This window comes from Salvia hispanica, chromosome 2, assembly GCF_029641045.1.
Source record: "Salvia hispanica isolate PSC_SH4W2 chromosome 2, Shi_PSC_v1, whole genome shotgun sequence".
Lineage (NCBI taxonomy): Eukaryota > Viridiplantae > Streptophyta > Magnoliopsida > Lamiales > Lamiaceae > Salvia > Salvia hispanica.
In genome coordinates, this window is record NC_142693.1 from 58726482 (window position 1) to 58744011 (window position 17530).

A 17530-nucleotide genomic window follows, 5' to 3' on the forward strand; every position below is an offset into this window, starting at 1 on the left:
ACCGCACCTGACAAGTATTCGGGTATCTATACTCTATTTTAGCCAAATTTATTTTCCTAATATCCGCTCCACGACATACCGGGATTATCCTATACTCGTATCGGATATCCCGTACCCGACCTGAAATCCTAATAAAAAATTTGAAAACCATAATAACCGTCAATGTTCCCTAATTTACTTTATTAATATCGATGGTAAACGTTGAATAAATTGAGAATAAAAGTGAGGGGACACTCTATAGCTAGTTCCGATGAGTTTTCAATTGTATGTTCGTTTCCGCCTTAATAGAGGCATTTCATTTTCTTCACTTATTTTGGAAATATAATAATATAAATACTCTTCTCTACATTATTATCTCTCTTACTTTATTTTTTCTCTGTTCTAACTAGTATTTATTTTTTATTTTTTCAAAATGAGTGCGTATATGGCTATTATTATTCTATTTACTTTTTTTATCCACTTTAACTATTTGAAACACCTCTATTAATATGGAACGGAGAGAGTATTAAAAGATGGAATATGGCTAATACTAATAACAACGGGTATACTATACCCACTACCCGCAAAACTCTAAAACACAATACCCGATCCCACTCCATTTCCCGTTATCATCGGGTAGCGGGTATCCAATACCCGGCGGATAGCAGGTCAAGATGAGAATTACCTGTTACCCGCTACCCATTTTGCCACCCCTAGCTTGCATATATAAAATCTTATTTTGAACAAATATTTGAGGTCAAATTTAAACTTTAGATAACAATTTATTCGATCTCCATAACCGATAGAACTACATATGTAGATCAAAATCCTATCTTCACATTATCTTAACTAAATCCCGAAAACACTATCGGAATACTCCCTCCGTTTTTTAAAAAAACAACTATTTCCATTTTGGGTCATTTCTTAAAAATAGAAACTTTAGAATTTTTCGATTTTAGGATAGGACTTCACAATCCACTATCTCACTTTCACTACTTTTCTCTCCTTCTCTCTTATTTTACTCATTTTTTCTTTTCCCCTCTCTTACTTTACTAATTCTTCTCACTTACTTTACCAATATACATTAAATCCCGTGCTATTTCAAATATTTCTATTTTTTTAATACAAAGGGGAGTAATAAAATGCCCACGGCCCTCGCCAAAATTTGATTTTTCACTGTATTACTAAATATCAGAGGATCAACCAGTTACAAATCATTGGAAAAACATATAGTTCTATCTCTATGTCTACTGTGAGAACTGATTCAGTGTCTGAGACTAAGACATACAATAAGTACAGAAATGAATCAAAATTGTTGTGAAAAATTACAGCAAAAACTGTAATGAAAATTGTAATCAAAATTGTGAGTTGCTGAGAAATGTAACGATACACCTCGTGCTCTGAAACAACTTATCTATCTTTAGCCATATTGCAGACTGAATATGAAGAAGCTTCTCTGCTTTTTTGTGCAAAATAGGTTGGCAGCGTACGCTTTCACCGTGGATCTGTGCATAACCAAAGATTGACCTCAGATGAAAATTCAATAATTATAGGCAATAAACAACCTAATACAGAGCACACAATAAACCAATTTGATACGTTTAGCGTTTGTTCGATACTGCCACATTACTCAGTACTGATAATATTCATAACATATAAGAAAGGACGAAGTCTTACCTTTAAGAATAACCGGATCATCGCCTGTATAAACTCAAAATTGTTTCTGCGTGAAATTTCTTGTATATAATAACTGGACTCAGTGTCACCGTTATCCTCTTCTACAATCTGAAGCATCCTAAGTTCCATATCCAAAGTTAAGATGATAAACCTTTGATATAATCCGTAAATGCTGCGACTGCAGATATTCATGAGCATATATATGAGGTTCAGAATCAGATAGTCTTTGAATTGAAATAATAGATACAATCAATGTTGAGTAGAGAAGAACTTACAGTCATTTTCCTCTGCAGATTGTTGAAGGAATTGTAAGAACTGAGATGCTGGAATGTCAGCTTTGATCTTTATGTTCTCTGTTTCACCAGCTTGTGAATCCTTATCACCTTCAGCAGATTCTCTAGGTTTAAACACAATCTCTCCACGGAATTGATGGCAAGAAAAAAGGGGCCTTTTCAGGCTTTTTTGGTAGCTCAATTAGTTTGTTCCTAGCTTTAATGATATCTAGATTGATTAAGCTTTGCCACTGACTCTTCGGTAACATGGAGAGAGTGACAAGATCGGGTATTTGTTCATGTTTAATTGTGGAGAGAGGAACTTCTAGCACTTCCTGAGGACTTGGCTTGTCAGCTTCGTCGGGGTTCGAATCAAGGAAATTCCCAGTTGAGATAGACGGTAGATTGACACTCACAATTTCTTTGCCACTCCCATAGGAACCAGATTTACTAGGGGCAGAAAACATTGCCTGATTCACCCACAAGTAAACACCATTTTGATCAACATGAGTTGTAGCTAAGACATCCATATTTGGGGATAGAGACAGTGCTGTGCTGTCACAGACACATCAACGTGTATAGCATCTACAGGATTACATCCCATATCCTGAGAGTCCCATCCATGCTGGAAGTCAAAAGCCATTTCCCATCCTCACTAAAGCACACATCAGTTATACGATCTGTGTGACCTTCAAACTTACGAACCATTCTCAGAGCAACAACATCAAATAAACGGATAACTAAGTCATCTGCTGCTGTAGCCAAAAGACCATTGTAACGGTGATAGACAATCTTGACAACTGGACAACCTATTTTCCATCTGGACTTCAAATCCTGTCCTTTAAAGTTCCAAACTTTTATATCGCCATTCAAACCAGCACTTATCATAACAGTATTGGTTGAATCACAAGCGACACCAGCCACTTCACCATTGTGGGAGCAGGACCTGCCTTCTGTCATATCAATGTAACTGCCTCGGCTATAACCTGACTGCAGGTTAAATCGTTCAATCCAACCAGCCGCAGTCCCTACAACTGCAAAATTTCCACATGCACTGATGATGGCACATGCCTTAACTGGTGTTGGGTTCTGTGGGCATGGTGCCAAGATGTATTTACTAATCACAAAATTTTGAAGCCTCCACACAAAGGCTTGAGCAGTATCCATATGACATGTAACCACATTGCACCAATCACGTTCCCTGATTTCAGCAACATCAAATGCAATTACAGGCTTAAGTTTTATTTCAGTTTCCTTCAGCTTGAGTGTTTTTGCTTTTTTTAATACATGGCCTTGAGAAAGTTCTCTGCTCTGTTGATCCTGGCTGACAGAGAACAGCCGAAAGGCATGATCCTGGCCCGCAGAGAGGATGTGTCGTCCATTAGAATAGAAACTGATACACTGTGGAGGAGCACTATGCCCACTTCTAAATCGTAGAAGACGAGGATCCCCGTGACTAGTATCAAAAATCCACATTTTTATAGAGTTGTCAGCTGATGAGCTCATCAACACAGGCTCATTTGCAAGAAAGTGAAGAGAGACTATTGAGCAATCATGGGCCGCTCCAATAACAGAATGGAGTCTTCTCTTTTCAAGATTCCATATGCTTATGACACCGGATGAACCACCAGATGCTAAAAGTGGCTGTCCATTAGTGCTGAATGATAGAGCAGTCACTGAACCTCTAGTCGAATGAGAAAAAGTGACCACTTCTTCATCATATCGTATGTTGTGAACATGAATTTTTCCATCAGAACAGCCAACAGCAACAACATCTAGTGCAGGAGATGAAACACTACAGGATATGGCTGAACTCCAGCTTTTAAATTCATAAAGTTTTTTCTTTGTGCTAATATTCCATAGTTCTAATGAACCTTCCTGACTTCCAATAATTATCTGTTTGCAATGCTTTTAGTGAGAAATAGTCCAGAGAAAAATAAAGGTAATAACAGGTTACAGGGGTTTCTTCTTACATGTCACCAGTGCCATATCATTGATGAACCAAATAAGTTACCTTGTTCAAATAAGTATCGGGATGCATAATGCAGCTTGGCGTAAACTTGTTTCCGCGTGAAATATAACCAACCGGAGAATTCTTATCAGTTATGCCTTTAAATCCCCAGATGAACATATTGCCTTTTACATCAAGGCTTAAGATATGTTCACCAAAAAGTAGCAAATGATTAATCTTAGCATTATGGCTTTCCCAAGTTGCAACCTGTAAAATGTTCATAGAGAATCACTTCAGTTTATGTTAATAGAATGATAGAAGCCTAAATTATCATGACCAGTCTGGGAGATCCCTATTTTCAGCCATTCCGCTCTATTATACTAAGGCAAAAATGAAATTAAGGTAAAAATAACCGGAAGAATAAATAAAGAATGAGATTGATAAAATTGAGATTGTCCTCAATAAAGAATACATAAAGAATGAGATTGTCCTCAAAAAGCTTACCAACGAGTACTAAATTGAGCTTCGCACACTGCCAGGGGATAAAACTAAACGTCAGATTCTTCAAAGAAAAGTAAGGTACATACGTTGTATATTTGAAAAGCCTTGCCGACGCTAACGGTGACAAAAGTTTCGGTGCCGAGACGCTGTACGGAGAAGGGCACTTGAGTAGTTATGTATCCAATTGCTCGAAACGGCTCGAAAATCCCCATTATCAATCACGTTAGTTGTGAAATCGATAAACAGATGGAAAAAATGCGTGCTATTGAGCAGCGAGGGAAAGAGGATGGCTGTGAACAACTTCGCGCCACCGGGAAACAGATTTTGGGGGTTTAAAAAACTTGGAATAGCCCATTTAAAAATGAAAGAAAATCTCTCTCTTTTTTCTTTTTTCCTTTTTAATTTTTTCTCTCTTAAGTTTTGTTCAATTACTCCTATATTTGTACTTAATAATAGCACGAGTGGCAAGCAGATGTAGATCCTAAGATTACAATTCTTTGTTGAATTATTGTGTTTTTAATGAATTTAAAATTTGATCGCAAGAAATCATAAACTTATCAGTTTAGTAAATTTCCGTTGATTTGGAATCTCACCAAAATTTGGGAGAAATTTTTAAATTCATGTAATATGAGAAAAAATTCCCTAGTCCATGTATACCACATGACAATCTTACTTAGTATGCCTCACAAACAAATCTTGCCAAATGGAAATGTATAACATACATGGCCAAATGATTTTAACGGCATGATATGATGTTTTAAGGAAATTTTTATAATTTTCATATATAAAATAATTATCATATTTTACTTAAATGATTATTATACTGCACTACCAATTTATTAATCGAGTCTATTATTTTTTTATATTGATATAAAAAATATAAATTATATTTATTTATTTTATAGGAAATTTTATCTTGTTTATTGATATATATATAGGAAATTTTTAAACTCATGTAACACGAGAAAAAATTCCCTAGTCCATGTATACCACATGACAATCTTATTTGGTATGCCTCACTAACAAATCTTGCCAAATGGAAATGTATAACATACATGGCCAAATGATTTTAATGGCATAATATGATGTTTTAAGGAAATTTTTATAATTTCAATATATAAAATAATTATCATATTTTACTTAAATGATTATTATACTGCACCACCAATTTATTAATCGAGTCTATTATTTTTTTATATTGATATAAAAAATATAAATTATATTTATATGGACTAGGGGCGGGATCATATTATAACTCATATTTATGTGATAACCTAATAACCATATCATTTTATGGGTCAAAAGTATCATTTTCACTAAAAATGATATTTATACACGATAAAATGATATTTTTTCAGCAGACATAAAATGATACTTTTATTCCATAAAATGATATTCTGTTCCATAAAATAATATTTTTCGTCCATAAAATGAGGGTTATTAGGTTATCACCATAAATATGGTTATGATATGATCACATCCCTATGAATGACTATACATCACTTTTTTTTTATCATTACACAGACTATATAACGATTATATGTAAAAATTAAAATATTGATTAAGATAGTTAATAATAAAATGATAGGAAGGATTTTATACAGTAGACAATAGGGGAGCGATCAATTGTTAACCCATCATTTAATTGCTAACTACAACTAATTTAAGGCCATAGGATTTTAGAAAACGTGTAGTCTACAATTTGCCACGTGTAATTTTCTTTTTTATTAATAAAATTAAAAAAGATAAAAAAAAACTCCAAATTAGGGTTTTGGATGAAAATGTCAACACAGTGTTTCGTAAATATCAACACAATGCTTTGAGAATGTTAACACAATGCTTTAACAATGTTAACTCATTGCTTATATTGACATTCTACATGTATTATATTAACATATTTTATATAGTATGTTGACATTTCTGCTTGTACGAAAAAATTTAAAAATTTCAAAAAAAAATTTCAAATTTTGACGTCAGAACATATGCATGTAGGATATCGTTGAAATCCTTATGAAATTATCTTTAATTTGATATATGTTATATGAATTTAAAGTTTTGGGATTTATTTTAAAAGTTAGTTATAACTAAGCATGTAGTTAATTGACATTAATACCCCTATTGATATTTTTTAGAATTAATCATATGGCCTTATTGACATTTTTCGTTGATCGTATTGACATTTAGGGATTGATGATCTAAACCCTTAATTTGAATATCTAATGACTATAGTTGTAGTTAGCAATTAAGTTATGAGTTAGCAATATAACACTCCCCATAGACCATATATAAATAGAATTTAATATGAATTTTAAAAAATTAAAATAATGCTAGTACTACTATTTATTAGGGTATTTAAATTAAGGATTACAATCTTATTTTGTGCAACTAAAATAAAATTATCTTGGTAAAAATACATATTTAAGAAGATAAAACTTTACTAGTCATAAATATGTCGTCTTTAATTTATAGATACTTAACTGTAAAAAATAATTATAAAAAAATAAAGATAAAAATTAAACATATATAAAGATATAATAAATTATTATTATAGTCAATAATATATTTACATAACTAAAAATAGATCAGATTTCAATACATATGATTCTATAAAATTATGTGATGAAATATAAAAAAATGAATAAATATGTACTCAAGTAAAAAAATTATATTATACAAAAAGAGTGTGCTTATCAAATCTCAATGGCAGATGACTTTTTTAATTGATATGAACTATATTAATAATTTAATGTATTGTGTATGTATGGTTGTATATGAAGTAATATATTGGGAATTATAAAAATTTCTTTAAAACATCATATCATGCCATTATAATCATTTGGTCATGTATACTATACATTTTTATTTGGCAAGATATTATTAGTGAGGCATACTAAATAAGATTGACATGTGGTATACATGGACTAGGAAATTTTTTCTCAATGTAACACACAAAATGACCTTATTTACATCCTTAAAAAGTGACATCACTTTCTTATATTGATCGATTTGTACACCGACATAATTCGACATATCACACAGAATTCAATTTGAAAAATCGAACTAAAGAGAATATCGCTATAAGGCTTTAAAATCATGATATTAGAGACCAAGTTTTGTGTTCGTATAAAATGTCAAAATTAGGATTTTAAAGACTAATACCCCATAATATTGTTTTTATTGAATTAAAAGAGGTTGTATTCAATAATGTGTATTTTTCATATCATATCCCATATATGAAACAGCATTTACAGTTTTTTTCTAAATGCAATTCATATGTTCAAATAGAATTAAGTTAGTGCAAATTTACAAATGACATGTTTTAACAAACATAAAATCCATAATATAAATAGCAAAATATCAAATAAATAGTTTATACTAGTAGTATTATGTAATTTAGTCTAAGGTGGATTTCGAATGGGCCTAGGTTTCAAAAAGGCACACAAATGGCCCATTCATCAATTCTCTAATGGGCTAATGACTGTTCAATCATAGCCCACAAAATAAATGTGTAGAAACAGAAAAGCAAATGCTAGGGAATTTCGAGAATTTCGATTTGAGTTGAGATAACGAAAAACCCTAGCGCAGCGATAAACCATGGGAATTCTCTCTTGGTTCACCGGAGGGAGGAGCAACAGCAACGCCCCTAAAAAGGAGCAACCCGCTCCGTCCGGCCCGAAGCTCGAAGCGGCGGAGGCCCCCGGAATGAACGGCGCGGTGGAGGTCCGCCGCCCCGACGCGGATATCTCGGTTTTCGAATTCGGTTCGGTCGCCGCCTCCGCGGATAAGGTGACGCTGGCCGGCTACTGCCCCGTCTCCGACGAGCTCGAGCCCTGCCGGTGGGAGATTCTGCCCGCGAGTGGCTCTGACGCGCCGCAGTTCCGCGTGGTGTTTTGAGTTTAGCTGTGGAAGAGGGGAAAATTGAGAGATGAGTTTCATAGTGTCTTTTTTCTTTGCTGCGTTGTAAAAATATTTGAATTTGGTTGGGAAAATTATTGCAATTTCTATCCAATTACGGCTCTCTTGAGTATTCCTCTGCATCTCGAAATGATTTGTTGATTCTCGATTAGTCGATTAGCATGATGTTTATTCAACTGTATAATCTTAACTGTGACTTCTTTGATTGGACATATTTGTAGACAGAGCATGAGATTTTCATACTTATTTGGTTGATTGAGCAGTTTCAAATTTGAGACATTTATGGTCAATCCATATCATAAATATTTTTTTATCAAGGGAAAGCTTTGGAAGATCTTAATAGAGTTGATAATGGTCTTAATCCGAATGACAAGCAAACAAAGAAGCAAAATTCAAATCAAACAAAAAAAAAACTACAAGCCGAGTTTAGGAGAAATTCGCTTCCAACAATACTACTACTAACACTATAGGAGTATAATGAACACCTCAATCAACTAGGCATTGATGATCTTGATAAATTTTCCAGAATGAGTTGACACGCACGCACCTAATAAAATTTATGTGTGGAAAATGTGAAAGTGAGTTGTGGTAACTTGCAAGAGCCATATAATTACAATATTTTACTTTTTGCAACGTATATTTTTCTTTTTGAGAAGGTAAATAGATGATGCATTTTCTATATACCTTAGCCCATCGGAGAAGCCCTAAGTTGTGTATTGTGTGGTGTCATTTCTCTCAAACTCTCATGCCTATACAGGGCCTTTCAATATCCAATCAAAAGGTTTAAGGCGAAGATGAAAGCTCAAAATTTATTTTTTTTGGATGTTTCCAACATTCTCTTGCATTGTTTAGAGCTAAGCTCAAACTAAATTACTTATTTATAATGAAGTGTAATATTCCTTTCGTCTCCTAAAGTAAAATTATTAAAGTAAGCTCAAACTAAATAACTAAATACGTATTTTATGGCAAAAATGAAACTGACTAAATTTTTAGATGGATCAAAATGCCATCGGAGTATATAAAATACTAGTAATACTATATTTATCTAACTTCCAAATCCGTAATATACGAAAAAGGAACGGTAAAAACAGAAAAACAGGTGTCATATCTTCGGTGGCCCCTCGGACAAAGGGGTTCACATATTCAGAAATCACAATTCGCTCTCAGCGTTCTTCACCTCAGAATTGAAATTTAAAAAAGGATTGAAAAATTAAAATAACAACACTATTTTAACTTAAGATTAATAATTTACATGGTTTGCGAAGAAAGCTAGACACTGAAGCAACTCTTAAGTTACGTGTATGATTTTCTCTATTGCTGGATATCCCGCCATCCAAAATCAAAACGAGTTAATTTATCCTGGATTCTTGGAATGACATCTGGGCTTTGGACTTAGAGGTAAGGATTATGTCTTTGTTTTCTTCATTTATTTTGGCTGTAATTTGCTGTGGATGAGTTGCTTTCTTAAGTCCTGGTTTGATATTATTAGTGACAGAACGAACATCTTTATTTTTCTGGTCAGCCTCTGTTATTTTGTAACTAAATTAGTAGTTTATTTAAGGGTTTTTGGCCATTTAACTGTGAATTCAGTTCATTGGACATTGTCTGAGGAATTGCCAAATATGTGGACATAATTTGCATTTTTATCAGTGTATGGATGCTTCAAAGTCTTAAGGCTATGTCTGTAGAATTATTGTCTGATCATATCTAGTTCAGTTCTCTCATTTTGATTGAAAGAAATATGATCTGTAGATTTTGGAGGAATGAGTATTATACAGTTGTATGATTCGATTATTTATTTGGACCAAATTAAAACGATTTAGCTCAGAATGAACTCCTTGATTTGAAGATCAAGGGGCAGATCGAGCTATAATGGAAGTGCAACATCTGTTTATAGTAAAACCAAAGAAAACGAATGATCGTGTTCATGCCTAAGGCGCGTTTAGTTTTGAGGATTAGCCTGCATTGATAATAGTAGTGTAGGTTAATCCATTTTACTAAGATGGAGCCTTGATCATTTCTATCACATGAACTAATTTTACTTGATTCACATCTCATTGAAAAGGTGGGATAAAATAAATCCTAGTTACAAGGATTAAAATACTCAATCATGGAAAGATTGATCTCTCGCTTTGCTATATACCAACTTGAATTTGTTGTGACTTTTTCATTTGGTTTACCTTTCCAGACAGTGGGTGCGGATGATGGAGATCATTTCTTGCCACACCGCACGCTGCTGTTATGTTTTAGACTTTAGAGGGGTTAACCACTTGAGAATTCGGAGATCCAAGCTCCCCATACTTAGGGAGGGGAGGTTCTTTTGTTTTCTATCAGAACCAGGGTCTGCGTCTTCAAGATTTTCTCGTGTAGATAGTCTGAGGTTGAAGAGGCTCCACCAACATCGAAGGTCTGGGAGAGTTTGCTCTCGTGGCAAATATGAACATGTTGGTTCAAGTGTCGTAACTGGAACTTCTAACTCTTATATACTTGATGGTGAAGAGGGTGGGAGCAGTGTGTCTGATGGTGTTCGGTCAATCCCCAAGGTATCGATTCCTAGCTTGCCAGGCGGAGAAAATGGTGATGGTGTAGATTTAATCAGCAGCCGTTTCTGGGAATGGAAGCCGAAGTTAATTGTTCATTATGATACATCAGGATCTGAGAATACTGATTCCCCACCAGTTCTCTTCCTTCCTGGATTCGGTGTGGGGTCGTTTCACTATGAAAAACAGCTCAAAGATCTTGGTCGTGATTACAAGGTGTGGGCCTTAGATTTTCTTGGCCAGGGCATGTCATTACCGGTTGAAGATCCAACTTTGCAGTCTCAAGATAGAGAAAAGGGCTCGTTAGATGGACAAACAAGTGTTTGGGGATTCGGAGATGAGAGTAAGACTTGGGCCGAAGAGCTTGTCTTTTCAGTCGACCTGTGGAGGGATCAAGTGCGCTGTTTTATAGAAGAGGTAACACAGAGTTTCTGAACGTTATCATCGTTTCTTGAACTATTTTGCTGTAAAAATTAAGGTGGATGCCTTTTTTTCTTTTGCATTCTACTCTTTCACTCATCTCTATTTACTACTGCTGTGTTTTATTTACTAGATTTATTAAAACTGCACTGCATTACTTGCAAACAATGGAGATGGGATCTTCTTTAGATATGTGAAAGTCAAGAGACATATTCGAAGTGAAAATGGTCTTATATGACTACTTTGTTTTCCTCCCGTATGTCCCTACTTGTTAGTGCTCTTCTTATGGATCCCTTTCCATTTTTGGCTCCCCGACTTGAATTATTTGCCACACGCAATTATACCCGTTTATTATCTGCTTCCATTTTGGCATCATTTACCTTTTCGACAGTGAAGCATTCAAATGAGCTTCTTCTGCAAATGACTTTCATATATTCAAACCAAATCGTGTTAATCAATCTATAATGCCATCAACCGCCATCAATTTCTGTTCGATCTTATTTGTCAGATTACATGTTCTTTGTGAGCTAAATATTGTTAGTTGCTTTGCTGTGAGCTGCCACTGCATTTTTTCTTAGGGGGAATCTTAGCATCCAATTCTTGTTGTTTCTGGCTTGCATTGTAGGAACTCTGTTATATTGCTATACCATTATATGTCATTCTATTTTATTGAACCTGGTGGTGTCTGTAGATCGAAAATCTGATCTTCTGCATACGTGAAAACTATATAGTTGAACCAATATGGTAAAGACATGAAGTATTGCATCAGTATTGCAGGTGATTAAAGAACCTGTTTATCTTGTGGGAAATTCTCTTGGAGGGTTTGTGGCTCTGTATTTTGCAGCATGCCACCCTGAATTGGTAAAAGGTGTCGCTTTGCTCAATGCAACGCCGTTTTGGGGATTTCTCCCTAATCGTGAAAGATCTCCAAGACTATCACGACTCTTCCCCTGGGCGGGAACGTTCCCTCTCCCTTCTAGCCTCAAAAAATTTGTCGAAATTCTGTAAGTTCATTGAATCTTTTCTGCAACATCCATTAGTTTTCTCTCTTGAAGCATGTAACAATTCTATTACCATTCTAGATGGCAGAAAATAAGTGATCCAAGAAGTGTCACAGAGATACTGAAGCAAGTTTACTCAGATCATACAACTGATGTTGATGAAGTGTATTCTCGTATCATTGAGACCACACGACATCCAGCTGCCGCTGCATCGTTTGCTTCTATTATATTTGCTCCTCAGGGGCGACTAACCTTCGAGGAAAATTTGGACAGGTCGGTGCAAATCCCGAGTTGCAGCAGCACGTATGTGATGTTTTAGCATTCTTGTTCTCGTTTCAATTAGTTTAGATGCCTTCTTGCTTGTGAACATAGGTGTCGAATGAACAATACACCCATTTGTCTCATGTACGGGAAGGACGACCCTTGGGTGAGGCCTGTCTGGGGTTTGCAGGTGAAACGTCGAGTTCCAGATGCTCCATATTACGAGATAAGCCCTGCCGGTCACTGCCCCCATGACGAGGTTCCTGAGGTACACTGCCAATTTTCCTTAATTATGTGACAGAAATTTATGGGGTGTTTTGATTAAGATTCCAAAACTCCTGAAAAGATGATGATATTTGAAACAAACAGATCATGATTCTGGCTTTCAATATCCATCAAATCTTCTTATCTCTTCAATATATCTCATGTTTATATACTCAGGTTGTGAACTTTCTCCTGCGTGGTTGGATCCGGAACCTGGAGTCGGATGGTTCGGCCATGCTGCCTTTGCTCGATGGGGAAAGCAGCGAGCATGGCGTCTGCAAGGACTTGGAATTTACGAGAGAAGGTTCTAGAAGATCGGTGCGGGTGCAGTTCTACGGATCCAAGTTATCAGTCTGGAATTGGTTAAATTATCAGCTGAAAGCTATTTTCATCTGAAACAGGTAGAAATAATGGCCTTTTGTATAATCATGATTTTTGGTTATTAGTCTGCCTAATGAAGTATTGTAGAATAAGTTGTTAGTCACAAGACTAGTTTTCTGTATGTATCAATTGTGGAAATTAGTTACTGCTTTTGTGAAATAAGTTTGCCAAAGTGGTGACAGGTGAGGATTGAAATTAGTTATTGATTTCTTTAAAATGGCTAGTATTTATGTGCCTTTGATAAAAATTAATAAACCTTAATTGATGCTATTTCAAACAACTTTAAATTTAAATAATCACTGATGTGACTTGCATTAGGATCATATAAATTTATTTGAGCAATTAATTCTACGCATGCTTCCAGTTGGCAGGCTGATTCTTTCAAGTGTCAATAACAAACTCATTTGATAAGGAATATAAGTCTGCCATTGTTGATGCATAGAAAATTTCGTTACACAAAATTCTTTAGTATTTTCAATTATTGAAAAGTATGCGTATAAATTTCATGATTCACCCCTTTTGTTGCTTATGTTGACTAGCATATAAAAAAAACTACGTTACTTCAATTGCTCAAGAATCTTCCGCACATTCTTTTCTTTTCTTGTTTTGAGGAGAGAGAATCTTCCAAACTTTTGAAATTTCTGAAAATCACATCATATCGAGATTTTTCAAACCATGGCGTTTGGCCCTCTTTTTAAAGTAAACTTTTTTGAAGGCCGTAAATCTAACAAAAGTAACTACATTTCTCAAAATTTAATAGACCAGAAACATTTTATACTGCAGAGTTATCAAACCATAAGATGGATAAAACATGCTAGAAAAAATTGCCTGCCTTGGTTAAAAATATGTGATGCATTGATATTAGCCTCTTTATCTCCATAACTAATAGCCTTTCTTCAAGCTAAAAGAAAATGCCAAGTACCATTATTTGGAAACAAATTCATAAGGAGCTCTCAGTAAATGTTTACTGAGTAATATACATGCAACAGAACTACCATCAAACTTCACTACACCAAAAATTAAATCCGAAAATCATGTCCTCAGCCGCATTGACACTTGTTGTGTCACCTACTTACCGTATGCAAAGTTTACTACTCCAAAATATTAAACAATCAAAGAGCAAGATGGTTTTGGGGATACACATACTTCCCCATCAACATATTATTCAAAATTGTATAAAACCGTTTGTTACCGGTGAAAAACCCACGCCCTCATTATTCATCATCATCATCAGAGCATTTTTATGCGCCGCCGGATCCATATTTCTTTCCAAGGACGAGTAACTGCAGCTTGTCGTATCCAGCAAGCACACCAGCACCAGCAATGGCCCTCAGAATGTTAGCTCCAGCACCCTTGAACAGAGATTTGGCACCCTCGTTCTTCAAGATCTGAGAGAACGCATCCAATGAGCTTTTGTATTTCACTGCTTCACCAGATGTCATCATCATACGTCTGCGAACAGTATCGATTGGGTACGATGCAAGACCAGCACCATTTGTGATCAACCAACCCAGGGCAAAGCTAGCAAAGAAACTATCCTGAAACAAGCATATTTCAAAGACAGCTAGGTCAGTATAATCCAGAATATTTAAAATGAAGATGAATATGCACATATTTAGAGTTATAGATACCTGCAGCGAGCCAGTGAGAAGAACTGGCTTCAAGGAATCATACATTCCAAAGTAGAGACCACGGTAAACAATGATTCCTACACATGATATGTTGAATCCACGATAGAGTCCAGCAATGCCATCGGACGCCAAAGTCTTCCTGTAGACATCAATCAAGCCGTTGAACTGCCTCTCTCCTCCCTTCTTTGCAGCCTTGGCATCATTAGCCAATCTAGTACGAGCATAGTCCAGAGAGTAAACAAAGAGGAGAGACGAAGCACCAGCTGCACCACCTGAAGCCAAGTTCCCAGCAAACCATTTCCAGTAACCATCCCTGTCTTTCTTAAAGTTGAAAAGCCTCTTGAAATAATCTTTGAATGCAAAATTCAAGGCCTGCAAATGATTCGAAAGATTTTATTTAGTACGGAGTACTATATAATTTAGGGGGTTTAAGGAAACCTATTACCAGTAACCAGAAAACTAACTTGCCTGGGTTGGGAAGTAACGGATCACATTAGCAGTGTTTCCTCTCCACAAAGAACCAAATCCTTCTTCTTTAATTGTTCGCGAGAAACATTCACCGATACCTCCGTATGGTTTAGATAATCTACCAGTCTTAAGCATTTCATCCTGGTTTTGTATCAGCAGTTTCACACGCTCAATAGGAGCTGCAGCTGTTTTGGACACAGCAGCAGAGACTCCACCCATGAGAAAATCAATGGCAAAGCCAGCAAATCCTTTCTCTGCAGGGGCTTGGGCAAAAACTGGGGAGGCAGTAGACTTGACAAGAGAAAGGTCACATGTCATTTGACATGGATATGTCAATGCAGCATTACTGTAGTTCCCATATTTATATTGTGATTGATATAAAGATGGCTGAGGCTGACCACCTTCAAATGCTCCGAAACGCTGAGTGGGGGTTGATCTGAAAAGTTGCCCAGACAACTTTTGTGCAGTAGTAGGGTAGTGTGGCTTGTCCATAGTCATTGCTACCTTTTCACATGAAAATATTGCACATCAGAATACAAAAATCTATAGGCTTCATAAATATAGTAAAGGTCAGAATGAAAAGGCAAGCAACATAATACAGCACCTGCATCAATAATAGAAACTGATTTTAGGCAAAATAATAACAATATCACTCATACTGATATGCATACACTTGTGCGTTCATTCTTTGACAAGCCACGATTATTCAAGCAACAAAGATAGATTTGTTATTAGTATACACAATATCACTAGAATCACCATAAAAACCACAGGGTAAAAAACAATCTTGAGTAATCACTTGAGAAATATGACCATCGCTATATCTAGAACCTGCCAAACTGAGAATTAATACTGAATATAAGGAAAGTTCCAACATGTTTTACTTATCAAAAACATGACTACAAAACTAGAACTAATACTGAATAGACGAAGCTAATCGATTAAATTCAACCATAACAACTTCATGAAATCAAGTTTTGTTGTAATCGACAGCACATGAACATCAATCACTAGTAGAATTACACATTAAGTCCTGGTGAACTCAAGATGTGCATCAGATCGGTAAAGGTGAACTAAAAGTAGGCAAAAATGCTATCATGGTGAGAGAGATACTAAATCGTGAAACAAAAAAACTGCATCATTGCATACACATCCTTCAGATCTAAGATTTGGGTACAGAATATGAAAGGTGAGCATAAATCAAGCCGAAAATTACTTAGTAAACAGCAGAAACACAAAGTTAAGAAAACGATAAACTATCGAGGGAAATTACGAAATCAATCGAGCTGCAATGATTGAAGCAAGGAATTAGGGAGAAATGAGTAGAGAAGTTACCTAAGCGTAGATTCGTAGACGACGATGTGAGATCGAGAGTAGTCCGCCTTGACCTAACGCAATTGGAAAACACACATCAACGGCGGAGTGAGCAAATCGAGGGATATATTTATAGCCCGATAATATTAGCATTTAGGAGTACTATTAAATTCTAATATTCCTAAAAAATAGAAATGATAATGTAAGAGAATAAAAAAGAGAAATAAGATGATAATAAAAAATTAAGGGATAATTTTTTTGCTAATACGCCATTATAAGGTTAATAAGTGGATATCTTTTCAGGAAGAGAAAATTTATTTCTAACATAAATCATGTTCTTGTCTTTTTTCTCTCTATGCAATTATTAAACTAAATAATTGTGTTAATTTTTTTAACAGACAATATAATAGTCAAATTTTTACTTAAGTTTGATTAATAAAACTTCTACTTATTCCAAAAGATTCATTCTCCATGATAACATAGCTATGTTATATTACATGGAGTATTAAATTCAGGATATATATACGAGGAGGAGGGGAGTGATCAATTGCTAACTCATCATTTAATTGTTAACTACAACTAATTTAAGGCCACGTGATTTTAAAAAACATGTGGTCTACAATTTGCCACGTGTAATTTTCGTTTTTATTAATTAAATCGAAAAAAAATATAAAAAAACGCCAAATTAGGGTTTTTGATGAAAATGTCAATATAGTGTTTCGAAAATATCAACACAATGTTTTGAGAATGTCAACACAAGTTTAGGATTGACATTGTATATGCTTTATATTGACATATTATCTTAGTTGTATTGACATTAGCCTGTGTACGAAAAATACGAAAATTCTAGATTTTTTTTTCCAAATTTTGACGTCGGAACATATGCATGTAGTATATCGTTGGAATCCTTATAAAATTATCTTTAATTTGATATATGTTATATGAATTTAAAGTT

The 17530-nt window shown here is 35.1% G+C and overlaps 3 protein-coding genes and 1 pseudogene across 4 annotated transcripts; 2 read left to right on the forward strand and 2 right to left on the reverse strand.

Moving 5' to 3' along the window:
* Nucleotides 1–1134: 1134 nt before the first annotated feature.
* LOC125202113 (uncharacterized) lies at nucleotides 1135–4592 on the reverse strand (annotated as a pseudogene). Its single transcript, XR_016135426.1, has 6 exons — nucleotides 4467–4592; nucleotides 4380–4411; nucleotides 3943–4231; nucleotides 1932–3824; nucleotides 1657–1834; nucleotides 1135–1484 (listed from the first exon to the last, which is right to left on the reverse strand). The product of XR_016135426.1 is annotated as an uncharacterized LOC125202113 (transcript).
* A 3315-nt stretch (nucleotides 4593–7907) lies between these two features.
* LOC125201590 (allyl alcohol dehydrogenase-like protein) lies at nucleotides 7908–8389 on the forward strand. The gene has a single exon (XM_048099764.2). It carries the CDS (start codon nucleotides 7975–7977, stop codon nucleotides 8272–8274), a length of 300 nt encoding a protein of 99 aa, XP_047955721.2. The 5' UTR covers nucleotides 7908–7974; the 3' UTR covers nucleotides 8275–8389.
* A 1123-nt stretch (nucleotides 8390–9512) lies between these two features.
* On the forward strand, nucleotides 9513–13334 carry LOC125201431 (pheophytinase, chloroplastic-like). Its single transcript, XM_089063472.1, has 6 exons — nucleotides 9513–9693; nucleotides 10484–11252; nucleotides 12033–12259; nucleotides 12338–12529; nucleotides 12629–12785; nucleotides 12959–13334. The coding sequence occupies exons 2-6, from the start codon at nucleotides 10497–10499 to the stop codon at nucleotides 13175–13177; spliced, it is 1551 nt and encodes a 516-aa protein (XP_088919598.1). The 5' UTR covers nucleotides 9513–9693; nucleotides 10484–10496; the 3' UTR covers nucleotides 13178–13334.
* Nucleotides 13335–14064: 730 nt separating this feature from the next.
* On the reverse strand, nucleotides 14065–16740 carry LOC125200703 (ADP/ATP translocase 1, mitochondrial-like). The gene is made up of 4 exons (XM_048098441.2): nucleotides 16597–16740; nucleotides 15262–15765; nucleotides 14794–15165; nucleotides 14065–14700 (listed from the first exon to the last, which is right to left on the reverse strand). Exons 2-4 carry the CDS (start codon nucleotides 15757–15759, stop codon nucleotides 14404–14406), a joined length of 1167 nt encoding a protein of 388 aa, XP_047954398.2. The 5' UTR covers nucleotides 15760–15765; nucleotides 16597–16740; the 3' UTR covers nucleotides 14065–14403.
* Between the last annotated feature and the right edge of the window lie 790 nt (nucleotides 16741–17530).